General features: G+C 34.5%; 2 protein-coding genes across 2 annotated transcripts in view; both read left to right on the top strand.

Annotated features, from left to right (window-relative positions):
- Positions 1-9,425, top strand: part of dock4 (dedicator of cytokinesis 4) — a 76,278-nt gene extending 66,853 nt beyond the window's left edge. Inside the window, 10 exon segments of the mRNA XM_058767528.1 lie at positions 749-832; positions 1,265-1,384; positions 2,079-2,091; positions 2,094-2,205; positions 2,369-2,489; positions 3,411-3,492; positions 3,657-3,766; positions 5,446-5,521; positions 5,624-5,685; positions 5,766-9,425. Of these exon segments, the coding sequence (XP_058623511.1) occupies positions 749-832; positions 1,265-1,384; positions 2,079-2,091; positions 2,094-2,205; positions 2,369-2,489; positions 3,411-3,492; positions 3,657-3,766; positions 5,446-5,521; positions 5,624-5,685; positions 5,766-6,170 (1,185 nt within the window). The 3' untranslated portion in view covers positions 6,171-9,425.
- Positions 9,426-10,436: 1,011 nt separating this feature from the next.
- The window catches only part of immp2l (inner mitochondrial membrane peptidase subunit 2), a 105,489-nt gene continuing 98,204 nt past the window's right edge, over positions 10,437-17,721 (top strand). The window contains exon 1 of the mRNA XM_058767828.1: positions 10,437-10,520. The gene's annotated coding sequence lies outside the window, so the exon portion shown is untranslated. The remainder of the gene's footprint in view (positions 10,521-17,721) is intronic.

The following is a 17,721-nucleotide window of genomic DNA, read 5'->3' as shown; positions in this document are numbered from 1 at the left end:
AATACATGCTCTGAGTTTTTGATGTAATTTATTTAAAACTGTTTTATGGCGTTTTATGAACTGTTGTGATCGAAATGTTTTGACTCTGTTGATGTCTCGTAGCCTTGATAACATAAATTGTCTGTAAAGTGATTTATTGGTCTGAGCGCACTGACTCCGGTTTCACCTTCTTCCTTTTAGCAAGATGAAAGACCGGTTTGTAGCTGTTGTTTTCAGCGAAACCCTCAAAAGAGCATTCGCTGGATGTTTAATGACTAGCCCACATCCTCACACTTCATAGGACCGTTTGCTGTGTGTATCTCTGACAGTTGCCAAGCAACAGCATGTTGAGCACTGGCCTTTTGTGAGTGTGAGCTTCAGCTAACTCTATTAAAAGGGAAGAGCTAACGGCAGGGGTTCTCCTGAATCCCAGCATGCACCTCTCTGCACAGATGATAAGTTTACCACAAAGCACAGGGCTCCAGGTCTAGTCACTGGGCTATGAAAGCTGGATCAAAATGTCACTTACATATGACAATTAGCATGATATATTAAACGAGAGTCGTGGAAACGTTCCCAAGTGTCTTTGTAATATTGCATCATAGTTTCTAAGAAATGAGTAGGAGTGCAGGTTAGTTTACTGCGTTGAAATGCATGAGACATGCACTGGATTTCACACTGTATGAGTTTATTTATTAACTCTTCTTTTCTTAAAAAGTAGCATGAATACAAATGATTCATGCGTCTCTTTATGTACTTCCCCACGCAGGCATTCTTTGCAAAAGATTACATCGCAAATCATCCAGAGGATGGAGAGAAAATTACTCGTCTTAGGGAACTGATGTTTGAGCAGGTACAAAAACAATAATTATTTGGGTCAGTGATGTGACACTCATATTTTCTTTGTCTGTTTATTTAAAATATATTTTTAAATATAAGATATATTAAAAATACATCTGATAATGTGTCTATAAAATATAATGATATTTGTGTATTAACAATTCATTATATTTGTTAAAAATACTTTTACTTTGAAGAATATTTAAAAGTTGTTGTTTTTTTAAGAAAATGCTATTACCTTTTACCTGATGGTTGCAAAACCTGATACTTTTAAAGCTATTAAATGTAAAAATTCCTTAAATTCAAAACAATCCGAAGCAAAAACAAAATGAATCCAACATTTATACAAAAAGTACATTTCTAGACATTTTCCTCTTTTATGTTGTTTATATAAATATTTTGTTTGTTCTAAGAATAATACAATTTTCTCTCTGACTTTTTGCAGGCCCATATTCTGGAATTTGGTTTAGCCGTGCACGAGAAGTTCGTCCCACAGGATATGAGGCCATTACATAAAAAGCTTGTTGACCAGTTTCATGTAATGCGCTCCAGTCTGGGGATTCAAGTATGTTTACTTTTACACATATAGATACATATTCACTGGTCTTAAAGTGGAATTGTGTACATTTTTAGATGTTGAAATGAATATCCCAATTTAATATGCAACTTCAAAGGGAAAGTTCACCCAAAAATGAAAATAACCCCATGATTTACTCACTCTCAAGACATCGTCGATGTATATGACTTTCTTCTTTCAGACGAATGCAATCGGAGTTATATTAAAAAATGTCCTGGCTCTTTCAAGCTTTATAATGGCAGTTAAAGGTGGTCGAGATTTTGAAGTCCAATAAAGTGCATCCATCCATCATAAAAAGTGCTCCACACAGCTTAATAAAAGCCTTCTAAAGCGAAGCGCTACATTTGTGTAAGAAAAATATACAAAAATATCCATATTTAAAACTTTATAAACGTTATCCAACGATAACTTTGGAATCACTTTCAGAACAATTTCCATTGATGACCAATAAAAACATTGACAGCCTATTAGAAATTGGCTCAACCAGTGGCATGAGTTTGGGGCGGGGCCACTGAGTTTGTCTGACCAATAGCAGATGAATGTCTGAAAAACCTGTTTAAAAAGTACATTTTGCTTAGTGCCACTAGAGGCATTGAAATTACAAATGTAACCTTTAAAAACTGTGTTAATTTTAACAATTTGATGAAACGCTTTCTATAACAGTTAATATTTTTTTGTTTAGCCACAAGAGTTTCCGCTTATGTGCGAGTTAGTCCTCTGCATTTTGCAAATGGCAGCCCGCGCACATGCAGGACCCCCGTACCTAATGCCATCAGCCCAGAGGGAGGCCGAATCGTGGCGAGACGCAGGTTTGTAGTTTAAAAAGTTGAACTCAGTTGAAATCTCGTCTGTGTAGATGCTATTTAGGAATGCTTATGTTTTGGATCAGGTTTGACAGATTGGCAGCTTGAACGCACCCACACGTTTGCTAAATTTATCCTGTCTTTCTCGTGTCTTTCAATTTCCTTTCAGTCCTCTCAGCTATCCAGCTGTCAACAGATATTCCTCATCCTCACTGTCATCACAGGCCTCAAACGAAGTGAGCAACATCACTGGCCAATCAGAGAGCTCGGATGAGGTTTTCAACATGCAAGTGAGAAATTCAAAGATACGCTCAGTGTTAGGGAATTAAAAGTTACTAAAAGTTAACGCTATTAACTGTCAGATTCAGACAACCATTCTATTAATTTAATGAATTAATTTAATTTTCTATTTATTTTATTTAGGATGAATTTTTCTGTTCATTGCTGTTAGCTGTCACCTTAAGTTTAAATTTAAAAAAAAAGTGCAAAACCCATTCTTTTGTGCCAGAAAATGCAATATCATAAAAATAATATCATTGGTGACATCCAACAGTTTTAAAAATATGATTTAATTATTTAATATTATTAATAATATTAGTAATTATGTAATATATTATAAATATATAATAAATAAATATATGTAATATATAATACATTTATTTATATAATTTATACGTTTATAAATAACATGTTAGGTTATTTTTAATGATAATTTATACACTGTATATATATATTGTACATTTTAAAACGTTTTTCATGTGTAAATAATTTTTTTCCAAAAATAATGAATTATTAAAGAATACATAAACATGATTTTGTTTTTAAGTCACAACATTACATGTATTTAAGTATTTCATTTTGAATGTGTGTGTATATATATATATTTATTTTATTTTTTAGATATTTTTATATATATATATATATATATATATATATATATATATATATATATATATATATATATATATATATATAGTTTTTATATATATATATATATATATATATATATATAGTTTTAAAATTTTATAAATTTTATAGTTATATATGAATTTGTACACAATTATATATAATAGCATTATTTATATAATTAACACTTATTTATATTATGATCATTTATATGGTTATTTTTAATGTATCTTTGCTTATTTACTTCATAAAAGAACAAAAAAAACAAAACAAAATCACATTGCATATCTGTTGTCTATTTCTAGCCCAGTCCGTCTACCTCAAGTCTGAGCTCAAATCACTCTGGCTCACACAATGTGAACAGCTCTGCGCCCTCCAGCAATAGAGGTGAGTGAATTCAATAGACTATAAGCAATCCGGCACTCGAAAGCAAGCAGTACTTACAACGCCCCGCAACATAATTGGCATCATTTTGCAGCATTGCCTCATTTCCTCTGTTATTCCCTATCTTTTCAACTCTCACACTACGTGCCTTTATTCCTCTTCATTAGCTTCTCCACTGCCGTCTGACAAGCACAAGCACTCCAGAGACAACGCCTGCCTCTCTCCGCGGGACAGACTCTGCAGCGGTATTTTCCCCAGCCCACTGGACCCCACACAGGTCAGAGCGGCTCCACCGCCACTCTTTAACAATTACATGTCAAACTGAATATTCAGTGGGAAATAATGTAGGGTGGGGCTTCATTTTTATCCACCAAGAATTGATTATGATATTTCAAATTCTCATACACTAACATTGAATGAGGGTCCCAAGCCACATCTAGAGACCATTATATATATTTTTTTAAGTAAAAAAAAAAGGTGGGCTCTTTGATTTAAGTAATCACCCAGAACACCTTAGTAACCACCTAGCAACAACTCGTATACTGTATTGTTTAGAAACATTTTTTTTGTGTGTGCTGTCAATCGATTAATCGCGATTAATCGCATCCAAAATAAAAGTTTTTGTTTACATAATATATGTATGTGTACTGTGTATATTTATTATGTATATATAAATACACACGCATAGAGTATATATTTTTTTCATATTTACATGTATATACATTTATATATTTATTCTTATTTTTTATATTATACATAAATATATTTAATATATAAACATAACATGTTTTTCTTAAATATATACATGCATGTGTTTGTATTTATATATACATAATAAATATACACAGTACACACACATATACACATATATATTAAAACTTTTATTTTGGATGCGATTAATCATTTGACTGCACTCTTTTTATTTTTATTTTATTTTTTATTTTCATATATATTTTGAAAATATATTTATGTACACCACCATTCAAAAGTTTGAGGTGGTTAAGTATTTTTTATGTCAATGAAAGAAGACTCAAGACTCTTATTTGAAATATGAAATATTATTACAAAAATATGTTTTCTATTTGAAAATATTTTAAAATGTAATTTTTTTTTTCCTGTGATAGCAAAGCATCATTACTCCAGTCTTCAGTGTCACATGATCCTTCAGAAATCATTATAATATGCTGCAACATTTCTTATTATTAACAACATGGAAAATAGGTTCTGCAGATTCGAATGGTGTATTGCTCTTATCTGTACGATCAAAAATGGTAGAGTAATTCATGCTCATTTCGGCCTTATCAGGAAAATCTGCCTCAAAACGCGTATACGCGTTTGTCGACCCCAGAGGGTTAATATTTTTGTGGAAACTGTGATACATTTTTTTTCAGTATTCTTTGATGAATAGAAAATTCAAAAGAATAGCATTTATTTTAAATAGAAGTCTTTCTCTCTTCTGATCAATTTAATGTGTCATTAACATCATTACTGAATAATAGTAATTTCTTCACAAAAATCCTGCTGACCCCAAACATTTGGTATATGGTGGTATATATTTTTTATAAATATTATTAAATATAATGTATTAAATCTTACGTTACACCAGCAGAAATAAATACAGAAAATATTTTTAATAATTACTATATGCATTATATAATATAAAAAATATGCAATTTCATTGTCATATATAATTTACTGTATGTAAATAGTATAAATAATAATTGAAACTATAAATATTGAGTATTTAAAAAACAATAATAATAAATTATCCGTAAATTAAATAAAAACAAAAAAAAAGAATAAGAATACATTTTCCATAAATTAATGTGCACTGATGAATCTGTGACAATGATTAATAAAATCAAGCCTATTTTATCTTACAGTGTTCAATGAACATCCACAGTATAGCAGGAGTAGCAGATTGACTGGAATTTCTATCTTTTCTATCTTTTGCAGAGGATGATTCCGTTCCAAATACCAGTGGATACAGCATTACCACGCTGTGAACCCAGTCTCCCCACACCTGAGACAGGTACTGCAGCTTTCTGCTGTCAGATAACAGCCGTTACACTTCAGTCGGTTATGTACAGCTCAATGACACGTCCTTTTGTTCCTCTGTGTGTGTGTTGAACAGGATCTCTGTGCAAGAACGTGAGGTCACTGTCTCCCATGCCAACCGCCCGTTCCCCTCAGAAGGTGACTGGTTGATGCTTAAGTCACTCTGTGTTAATAGTTGGTGATATCTAATGAAGTTTGTCCTTGGTTTTGCTCTGCAGTCAATGGTCCCGCCCCTCACTCCCTCCCCGACCGATGGCTTGCCGATGGGGAGCCTGGCGTCTCACTCCCCTGCCCGCTCTGGCAGCTACAGCAGTGGGATCTCGTCTCTCAGCCGCTGCAGCGTCTCCGAAACGTGCGGGATCGATCTCGCGCCGCCCGACCCTCCTCTACCCCCTGCCGTCCCCGCAGATATGCCCATTCGCCGGGGCAGCAAGACTCCTCCGCCCTACAGCGTCTACGAGCGGAACAATCCCCGGCGAGCGACGCCACTGCCTCACAGTCTGTCAGTGCCGCCCAGTACTGACAACCCCAGCCTGACCGGCAAACCCCAGCTCAACCGCGTGCAGCGCATTAATTCAGAGCCCCGTCACCGACCCACACCCAGGAAGGTCTCTCAGCTGTAGTGCGTCAACGGTAACTTGGACTACGTCGCATTTTTTGCAGCCGTTTACTGTAAAATAACTGTAGGTTATGTATCATAATTGGCAAAGTTTTCAAATGCAAGGAGGTGCATTTTTGTGGAGGATAGGGAATGGCATATAAATAAATCTTTCAAATCTTACTAATCTTACTAAATTAGTAAGTATATGTCAATAAATGAAGCAAAATATGTCAATAAATGTGTCAAAGTCCAAAGAAAACAAGCAAAAATTTAATTGGAAAGCCTTTTATTTATTGACACATTACATGCTTTATTTATACTATATATAAATAATTAAAATCGTATAACAATCTTTCAATAAATAAGTATGTGTCAATAAATAAATCAAGAGGTGTCAATTAAGTAAATAAATGCTAATAAATCCATCATAGTCTGATACAAAACATAATTGAAAAGTTATTTATGTATTGACACATTTCATTCATTTTTATTCACATTTCAAATAAATAAATGATGTCAATATTAATACAAAGTCTTTTGCTAAATATAATTTATTTATTTATTTGACACATTTCATTCATGCTTTAATATATTTTATTAAATTTTATATATAATATTTTATAATTGTATTTATTTATCAAATAGGCTATTTAATTGATAAAATAATGTAATTATTTTAATTTATTAAATAATGTTAGTATTTGAGTCAATTTATACTTCTGGACTTTGGACTATGTATTTATTGACATACGCATTTCATGATTTTTCTTTTTTTATTTATTGACAAAAGATTGATTTATTATCATATGCCACTCTCAGTCCTCCATACGTTTAGATTTTTAATTTAGCGATTTGTATTCTAAAATCGAAATGAAAGTGAAGCGGAATGCTCCCATGATGAATGTTTTCCTTTTTTTGTTCGTTGATATTAAGTAGATCATCTTAATTTCATTTTAAAGCTGCATATTTGATGGTTTAGTGATTATTTAGTGGATCGGCTCTTTAGACCCAGTCTAAAGCGCAGCTCAGAATTGTTCTTCACCGATGAACTGAACCGGCCATCTCGGCGCAGTCCTTCTGATATGCAGTTATGGCTAGAAATGAAATGTACTAGAAAAGCCATGAAGAGATTATGTACGCTTTGAAATGGCATGTAATTTACAGCAAAATCTGAAGATCTGGCAGGTCCATATCCCATTTAGAGTGCTCTGAAACATATTGCTAGCAAGGTATTTTTGATAGAAGTACAAAATCAGTGTTGTACAGCTTTTCTTTCCACACTACAGCAGTTTTTTTTTTTTTTGGTCTTACACAAACCGAGGCGTACAGCTAGACCTGCGTCCCGTTTTAACCGCTTTGTACTTTCTGGAATGGCTAAAAGGTGCTACATATTTCTTAGTGTTTGGTTTTTTTTCTAATGTAGCCTCGTATCTACCGAAACTGCCTGACCGTTTAAATGTGCCAATGTGATGAAATTGTGTGGTCTCCGAGTATTGTGCCAAAGATGCAAACAGTATTAACTTCTTTGTCAGTGAGAGTAGTTAGGAAAGCTTAACTGAAGTTAGCGTGACCGCTAGTGCTCAACAATGTGCTTCTTAAACCGTGTGCAGAGGCGTAGATCAAGACTGCATGGGGCATGAGCAGTACAAAGCAATATAACCATTGTAGTTTGCAGAGAGCGATAGAAACAAACATCATCTAGTTCTGAGATGACTTTTCCCAGCAGCCTGATCCCAAATCAGGTTGTGTCGCCGCAGTCACTTCCAAACAATATTGGCTAGATCAAATCTGTTTTTCTTTCTCCTTTGAATGTTAAATCTGACAGAACTTTTCGCATTACGTTCAGAAATTCAATTTGGGATCTTATTTGGACTCTAGGTTGTAGACGATAAACAAACTTTAGGAAATGCTGTGTGGAATTGATGTTCGTTTATATTGTTTTATCGTTTATATTCTTTCAGTATTTGTTTTCTTCTTCTAAAAAAAAAAGTTTAATATATTTTTTTTTTTCATTTCCAAAAACATTTTTTTTTCTCATTTTATGTGTATTTTATTTTATTTTATTTTTTACCATGGAACACGCTAACAACATTAAAAAAAAAAAAAATTTCTTTCTAACAAAGACAATGTAGTCAAGTGTTCAACAAAACAGCTGATTTTAGACATTTGCAAAGTTTCATTTCAAAGAAAATACCAACCCGATCTCATGGGAAAACGTAACTATATTACAAAGTGGCGATTTCGTTTGAATTCATACGATGTGAATCTTATGAAATTGTGTTTTTCGTAAAAAGTAAGCATGAAGGTCCATGCCTGAACATATATATATTTTTTCGTAAAAAGTAAGCATGAAGGTCCACGCCTGAACATAACTGAGCGTAAGCAAATTGTACGAATTCATACCAATTAGCCACCAATTTGTCAAAACGTAAAATAGTCACGAATTGCCATGTGAGAGTGTGTTGCTACATCCCTTCCTACGAAAGAAAACTTTCCACATATCGATGTAAAATTTATCGTAACAAACAGCTTTTTCACTGCCAGCTTAAAAGCCCACAATTCTTTTAATAAATATTGGATAATAACTATTTGATAGTCGTTAAAATGCAACTTCAAAACACACAGCAGCCTTTGAGAATCTCGGCTGTCAGTTTACATTATTGATCGTGTATAGACAATTGAAATGGTCTGTACTTGATAAAAATTGTTCTTGGCAAAAATATCCCCTGTGATTTTATTCTATTATTGCATTTTTGTAGATAAATACAAAGTTCAAAGTGCTGTATTTTTTTGGCACCCTAAAATATTTGAAGTGTGAAGAATCGAACTAACGTTGGAATGATTATAAAATACTTAAAGATGGGCACCGTAACTGATTCATTTGTTACCTATTTTATTAACGGCTTTGCAGCTATGTTCTCATATTGCCATGTTATGAGAGTTGCTCATTTTCGGCAATCATGTTTTGTAATTTCGATAGATTGCCAATGGTCAAGTCGTAGGACTTTAACTCTAGTCACGCCTGTATTTCTCCTGTCCTGTTCTCTCCTTTCACCCTCCTTTTTATGGATTATACTCTTTCTGTTCAATTTTTTGAACTTGTAAAGTTGTACTTTATATCATACGATGGGATGAAAGTATTCCATATAGCCTGTGTTACAGATTTTGTACAAAAGGTGTTTATATGAAAATGTAACCAGTTCATAGCTTTGAATGTTGCAACTAAAGTTTTTATTTGTAAATGTTGAATATTAACCATCAAACAAATAAAGGTTGATTGATGTATACTGTGGTGTTTTATATATTATGGTGTCTCTTGAGATCCAGTACAAGGACTGTATGCAACCTTTTACCATGTTTACCATTGAACTGTAAAGAACCAAAATGTACATCTGCCACAAGTTAGTTAAAAACAGTTCTGTCATAATACCATAGTAAAACCATTTTTTATATTTGTGATTAAAAACAGCGCTATGGATAGATTCATAGTCTGTATAAGCGATTGTAATATTTTTCACATTATTTTTAACTATATTAATTACTATTAATATAATGGTTATGCATATATTTTGATTGCTTTTCAAATAAATCTCTAAATTCATACATATAAAATACATTATGAAAATGACATGTAACACCCTTTTGATCAGACATCTACCTCACGGCCTCATTTTCGTCAAATTTAAAGATGAATGCAATAATTATAGCATTTTTTCTGTTCTAAAAATATTTCTAAATCAAATATAGCTAATTTCTTTCAAATCTCACATTCCATTTTTTTAAATTATAATTAATTATAATATGTAAAATAGGCTTATTACTTTGAATAATTAGTGAATTTTTTTATGCAGGCTATGCATGTATGTATATACACGCATTTTATTTTACATTTTGAATATTTCATTACTGTATTTAAAACTTAAGTTTAGTAATCAGAATCAGAAAGAGCTTTATTGCCAAATATGTTTGCACATACAAGGAATTTGTTTTAGTGTCACAGCTTCCAGTACACAGAGAAAACAACAACACACAGATAATAAAAAAAAAGATGTGAATAAAATACACACAGCCTATATAAATATAAATAAACCACAATAAAATATTTTTTTTAATAATAATTAATAATAATAATAATAAATTGTATGTACAGGTGTGCTATAGACTAAAAATAAGAATAAGTATGAAATAAGTATACACCTATTTTATTAAAATTTTTACTATTACTTGTAAAATGTAATTTATACACTACACTAGTCTAAACATGCTCAAGCTAATAATATGAATGAGAGCGGGAGGGCTTTAGGACCCGGAAGCAGCGAGCGTGGTGTCGTACTGAACGGAGCGACGTACAGCACGTACATAAAGACATTAGGTGAGTGTATGGACACGCGTCTGATATCATTGATACTCGGCATTTAGTCCGCATTAGTGTTGAGGGGTTTATGCTTCACTTTTGCTTATGTATTATAATTGTATGCACCGTTTTGAAGTTCATCACACGCCCCCTGTTTGCCCTTGTTTATAGTAGCGGCGTGACCTGTCAATCCAGCGTGGTCGCTAAACGCTGAACTACAGGAGGATTTTGTGTTTTGAATTAGCGTCGCAGTTTTCAACTTAGTACACCACAAAATGAGACAAGAGAGACGTACCGAAAAGACGACAACATATTGTACATGTGCTAATGTAGTGTGCTATTTGTACAGCCGGTTTGTCAGAGCTCAGGCTGTGTCTCAAAATATGTAGGTACGTAGAATAACGTTACCTGAACTACTACAAATAGTAGTATACTACACAGAAAACTGTATCCCACTATGCAGTGCACTTTACTCGACCTCCCATGTCCAGAGTCCAAGTTGTTTATCAGGAACCACTTTTAACGTTTAATTTAAACAGTTGTAAGTCACGACATTTTTACACAAAATATTAAAAATGGGAAATAATAGTTTTTATATCCGGAAGGTTAACTGAACAGCACTTGCTAAATTAAACATGCAATGTAAGAGGTCAGATAAAGGTAGCTAAAATAGCATGTACATATACATACGCTTTCTTTTAAGTAGTAGAACTGGCCATAGACATTCAAAACAGGCCTGTGATGCCCAAAAATGTTGATTGTTCAAAATGTGTTTATGCCACCTAGGTGGGTAGCTCATTATGTTTTGAGACACAGCCATTGCTTGTTTGCTGCCCATCACTCAGTCATTGAGTTCAGGAGTAAAGATCAGTATCTTTTCATTTTCGCCATATAGATCTCATGTAAAGGTACGTGAAGACACTGATATAAAAAGAGGTCATTCTCCCATATGAGTGCTGAATTTAGTTTCTAGGTTAATTAATTAACGAAGTTGCCCTTGTGAAGCTGCCCTAACGAGTAAGATTATTTAGAATTTCTAATCAGTAACTCGTGAAAACATCACTTTATATTGGCTTTGCAGTTTAAAATGGTTGTTTCCATTAAGTGAATATTAGATTTAGTATATATTAAATATAATGGATCATATATTATACATTATTAAATAAATAAACTGCATATTAAGAATATAAACTGCTACACTATGTATACAATTTTTTTGCAAAATGAAAATAATAAAAATGTAAAAATGATGTGTGTGTGTACAGTCATGGCCAAAAATATCGGCAACCTTGGTAAATATGATCAAAGGCGGCTGTGAAAATTAATCTGCATTGTTAATCCTTTTGATCTTTTATTTTAAAAAATCACTAAAATCTAACCTTTCATTGGATAATAAGAATTTAAAATGGGGGAAAATATCATTATGAAATAAATGTTTTTCTCTAATACACGTTGGCCACAATTAACGGCACCCTTTTATTCAATACTTTTTGAAACCTCCATTTGCCAGTTTAACAGCTCTAAATGTTCTCCTATAATGCCTGATGAGGTTAGAGAACACCTGACAAGAGATCAGAGACCATTCCTTCATCCAGAATCACTCCAGACCCTTTAGATTCCCATCTCCATGTTGGTGCGTCTTCTCTTCAGTTCACCACTCATTTTCTACAGGGTTCAGGTCAGAGGACTGGAATGGACAGCAGAAGCTTGGTTTTGTGCTCAGTGACCCATTTTTGTGTTGTTTTTGAGGTTTGTGTTTGGATTATTGTACGGTTGGAAGATCCAAACATGGCCCATTATAAGATTTCTAACAGAGTCAGTCACTTATTGATTTTTTATCTGTTGGTATTTGATAGAATCAGTGATGCCATGCGTCTAAACAAGATGTCCAGGACCTCCAGCAGAAATATAGGCCCACAACATCAAAAACACAGCAGTATATTTCATTGTACACATGGGGTACTTTTTATCCCTGTGTTCACCAAACCCATCTTGAGTGTTTGCTGCTAAAAAGCTCATTTTTTAGTTTCATCTGACCATAGAAGTCAGTCCCATTTGAAGTTCCAGTCGTGTCTGATAACTGAATATGCTGGAGTTTGTTTTTAGATGAGCGAGGAGAATTTTTCTAGAAACCCTCCCGAACAACACGTGGTGATGTAGGTGCTGTTTGACAATTCTTTTAAAGGTTTTCTGACCCTGAGACTCAACTATTTTCTGCAATTCTCCAGCTGTGGTCCTTGGAGAGTCTTTAGCCACTCAAAGTCTCCTTCTCACCGTGCATTAGGACGATATAGACACATGTCCTCTTCCAGGTAGTTTTGTAACATTTTCTGTTGATTGGAAATTCTTAATTATTGCCCTGATGGTGGAAATGGGAATTTTCACTGCTCTAGCTCTTTTCTTAAAGCCACTTCACTAATTTGTGAAGCTCAATTATCTTTTGCTGCACATCAGAAATATATTCTTTGGTTTTTCTCATTGTGATGGATGGTTAAGGGAATTTGGGCTTTGTTTTCCCTCCTATTTATATTTCTGTGAAACAGGAAGCCATGGCTGGATAATTTCATGTTCATAATCACCCTGGAGCGCTCACAATTGTGAATATGAATGGGAATTTACTTCAAAGATATTTTACTCATAAGAATTTCTAGGGGTGCCAATAATTGTGTCCAACGTGTATTTGAGAAAAACATTTATTTCATAATGATATTTCCCTTTATTATCCAACGAAAGGTTCGATTTTTGAGAATTTTTTTAATAAAAGATCAAAAGGATTAACAATGCAGCTTAATTTTCACAGCCGCCTTTGATCATATTTACCAAGGGTGCCGATATTTTTGGCCATGACTGTATGTGTGTGTGTATATATATATATATATATATATATATATATATATATATATACATATACATATATATATATATATATATATATATATATATATATACATATACATATACATATACATATACATATATATATATATATATATATATACATATACATACACACTAGATTGCCAAAAGTATTGGGTCACCCCGTTCTAATGAACAGGTTTGACTACTTTAGTAATTTCCATGAGTACAAATCTTAATGTTTAAGCATGTAATGATATTCAAGGGAATTGTGTGCTTCTTATCTTAAAGCAACAGTTTGGACTTTTCTAACATGATAATGCCTCTGTGTATAGGGCAAGGTTCAAAAAGAAATGATTGATTTAGTCAGTGTGGAAGAACTTGACTGGTCTGCAGAAAGCCTAGTCCAACACCTCTGGTGTGACTTTAAATGCAGATCTTGAGCCAAAAACTCTTTACCAGACACCAATGACTTGTACATACACTATGTGGACAAATGTATTGGGACACCCCCTTCTTTAGAACAGAAAAAGGCACTTCCAAAACTGTGGCAACAAAGATGGAAACATAATTCATGTATTTAAAAAATTGTATTTCCATCTCTGTTGCATTGGAAGTGTCTAAAATTACTGTATCCATATGTACAAGTCATTGGCTCAAGATATGCATTTAAAGTCACACCAGAGGTGTTCAGGACTAGGCTTTCTGCAGACCAGTCAAGTTCTTCCACGCTGACTAAATCAATCATTTCTTTTTGAACCTTGCCCTATACACAATATAGTATATATATATATATATATATATATATATAGTCAATAATATATGTGTGTACTGTTTATATTTATTATTTATATATAAATACACACACATGCATGTACATATTTAAGAAAATATGTTATGTTTATATATTAAATATATTTATATATAATATAAATTATATGAATATAAATATATACTGTATGTGTGTGCTTATATATTTATATATATACAGTGGGTACGGAAAGTATTCAGACCCCCTTAAATTTTTCACTCTTTGTTATATTGCAGCCATTTGCTAAAATCATTTAAGTTCATTTTTTTTCCTCATTGATGTACACACAGCACCCCATATTGACAGAAAAACACAGAATTGTTGACATTTTGCAGATTTATTAAAAAGAAAAACTGAAATATCACATGGTCCTAAGTATTCAGACCCTTTGCTCAGTATTTAGTAGAAGCACCCTTTTGATCTAATACAGCCATGAGTCTTTTTGGGAAAGATGCAAGTTTTTCACACCTGGATTTGGGGATCCTCTGCCATTCCTCCTTGCAGATCCTCTCCAGTTCTGTCAGGTTGGATGGTAAACGTTGGTGGACAGCCATTTTTAGGTCTCTCCAGAGATGCTCAATTGGGTTTAAGTCAGGGCTCTGGCTGGGCCATTCAAGAACAGTCACGGAGTTGTTGTGAAGCCACTCCTTCGTTATTTTAGCTGTGTGCTTAGGGTCATTGTCTTGTTGGAAGGTAAACCTTCGGCCCAGTCTGAGGTCCTGAGCACTCTGGAGAAGGTTTTCGTCCAGGATATCACTGTACTTGGCCGCATTCATCTTTCCCTCGATTGCAACCAGTCGTCCTGTCCCTGCAGCTGAAAAACACCCCCACAGCATGATGCTGCCACCACGCTTCACTGTTGGGACTGTATTGGACAGGTGATGAGCAGTGCCTGGTTTTCTCCACACATACCGCTTAGAATTAAGGCCAAAAAGTTCTATCTTGGTCTCATCAGACCAGAGAATCTTATTCAGGTGTTTTTTAGCAAATTCCATGCAGGCTTTCATGTGTCTTGCACTGAGGAGAGGCTGCAGTGATGGTTGACTTTCTACAACTTTCTCCCATCTCCCGACTGCATCTCTGGAGCTCAGCCACAGTGATCTTTGGGTTCTTCTTTACCTCTCTCACCAAGGCTCTTCTCCCCCGATAGCTCAGTTTGGCCGGATGGCCAGCTCTAGGAAGGGTTCTGGTCGTCCCAAACGTCTTCCATTTAAGGATTATGGAGGCCACTGTGCTCTTAGGAACCTTAAGTGCAGCAGAAATTATTTTGTAACCTTGGCCAGATCTGTGCCTTGCCACAATTCTGTCTCTGAGCTCTTCAGGCAGTTCCTTTGACCTCATGATTCTCATTTGCTCTGACATGCACTGTGAGCTGTAAGGTCTTATATAGACAGGTGTGTGGCTTTCCTAATCAAGTCCAATCAGTATAATCAAACACAGCTGGACTCAAATGAAGGTGTAGAACCATCTCAAGGATGATCAGAAGAAATGGACAGCACCTGAGTTAAATATATGAGTGTCACAGCAAAGGGTCTGAATACTTAGGACCATGTGATATTTCAGTTTTTCTTTTTTAATAAATCTGCAAAAATGTCAACAATTCTGTGTTTTTCTGTCAATATGGGGTGCTGTGTGTACATTGAGGGAAACAAAATGAACTTAAATGATTTTAGCAAATGGCTGCAATATAACAAAGAGTGAAAAATTTAAGGGGGTCTGAATACTTTCCGTATCCACTGTATATATACAGGTGCTGGTCATATAATTAGAATATCATCAAAAAGTTGATTTATTTCACTAATTCCATTCAAAAAGTGAAACTTGTATATTATATTCATTCATTACACACAGACTGATATATTTCAAATGTTTATTTCTTTTAATTTTGATGATTAAAGCTTACAGCTCATGAAAGTCAAAAATCAGTATCTCAAAATATTAGAATATTTACATTTGAGTTTGAATAAATGACCATCCTACAGTATAAATTCTGGGTATCTCTTGTTCTTTGAAACCACAATAATGGAGAAGACTGCTGACTTGGCAATGATCCAGAAGACGAACATTGACACCCTCCACAAAGAGGGTAAGTCACCATCATTACTGAAAGGTGTGGCTGTTTACAGAGTGCTGTATCAAAGCATATTAAATGCAAAGTTGACTGGAAGGAAGAATTTGGGTAGGAAAAGGTGCACAAGCAACAGGGATGACCGCAAGCTTGAGAATACAGTCAAGCAAAGCCGATTCAAACACTTGGGAGATCTTCACAAGGAGAGAACTGAAGCTGGAGTCAGTGCATCCAGAGTCACCACACTCAGACATCTTCAGGAAAAGGGCTACCAAGCCACTTCTGAACCAGAGACAACGTCAGAAGCATCTTAACTGGGCTGTGGAGAAAAAGAACTGGACTGTTGCTCAGTGGTCCAAAGTCCTCTTTTCAGATGAAAGTAAATTTTACATTTCATTTGGAAATCAAGGTCCCAGAGTCTGAAGGAAGAGTGGAGAGGCACAGAATCCATGTTGCTTGAAGTCCAGTGTGAAGTTTCCACAGTCAGTGATGATTTGGGCTGCCATGTCATCTGCTGGTGTTGGTCCACTGTGTTTTCTGATGTCCACAGTCAACGCAGCCATCTACCAGGAAATTTTAGAGCACTTCATGCTTCCTTCTGTTGACAAGCTTTATGGAGATGCTGATTTCATTTTCCAGCAGGACTTGGCACCTGCCCCCACTGCCAAAGGTACCAAAAGCTGGTTCAATGACCATAGTGTTACTGTGCTTGATTGGCCAGCAAACTCGCCTGACCTGACCTTGTCAAGAGGAAGATGAGAGACACCAGACCCAACAATGCAGAAGAGCTGAAGGCCACTATCGGAGCAACCTGGGCTCTCATAACACCTGAGCAGTGCCACAGACTGATCGACTCCATGCCACGCCGCATTGCTGCAGTAATTCAGGCAAAAGGAGCCCCAACTAAGTATTGAGTGCTGTACATGCTCATACTTTTCATTTTCATACTTTTCAGTTGGCCAAGATTTCTAAAAATCCTTTCTTTGTATTGGTCTTAAGTAATATTCTAATATTTTGAGATACTGATTTTTGACTTTCATGAGCTGTAAGCTCTAATCATCAAAATTAAAAGAAATAAACATTTGAAATATATCAGTCTGTGTGTAATGAATGAATATAATATACAAGTTTCATTTTTCGAATGGAATTAGTGAAATAAATCAACTTTTTGATGATATTCTAATTATATGACCAGCACCTGTGTGTATATATATATATATACAGTGAGGAAAATAAGTATTTGAACACCCTGCTATTTTGCAAGTTCTCCCACTTAGAAATCATGGAGGGTCTGAAATTGTCATCGTAGGTGCATGTCCACTGTGAGAGACATAATCTAAAAAAAAATCCAGAAATCACAATGTATGATTTTTAACTATTTATTTGTATGATACAGCTGCAAATAAGTATTTGAACACCTGAGAAAATCAATGTTAATATTTGGTACAGTAGCCTTTGTTTGCAATTACAGAGGTCAAACGTTT

Source organism: Onychostoma macrolepis, chromosome 25 (genome assembly GCF_012432095.1).
Source record: "Onychostoma macrolepis isolate SWU-2019 chromosome 25, ASM1243209v1, whole genome shotgun sequence".
NCBI lineage: Eukaryota > Metazoa > Chordata > Actinopteri > Cypriniformes > Cyprinidae > Onychostoma > Onychostoma macrolepis.
The sequence above is the reverse complement of the archived record's forward strand: the minus strand, read 5'-3'. Positions and strand labels throughout refer to the sequence as shown.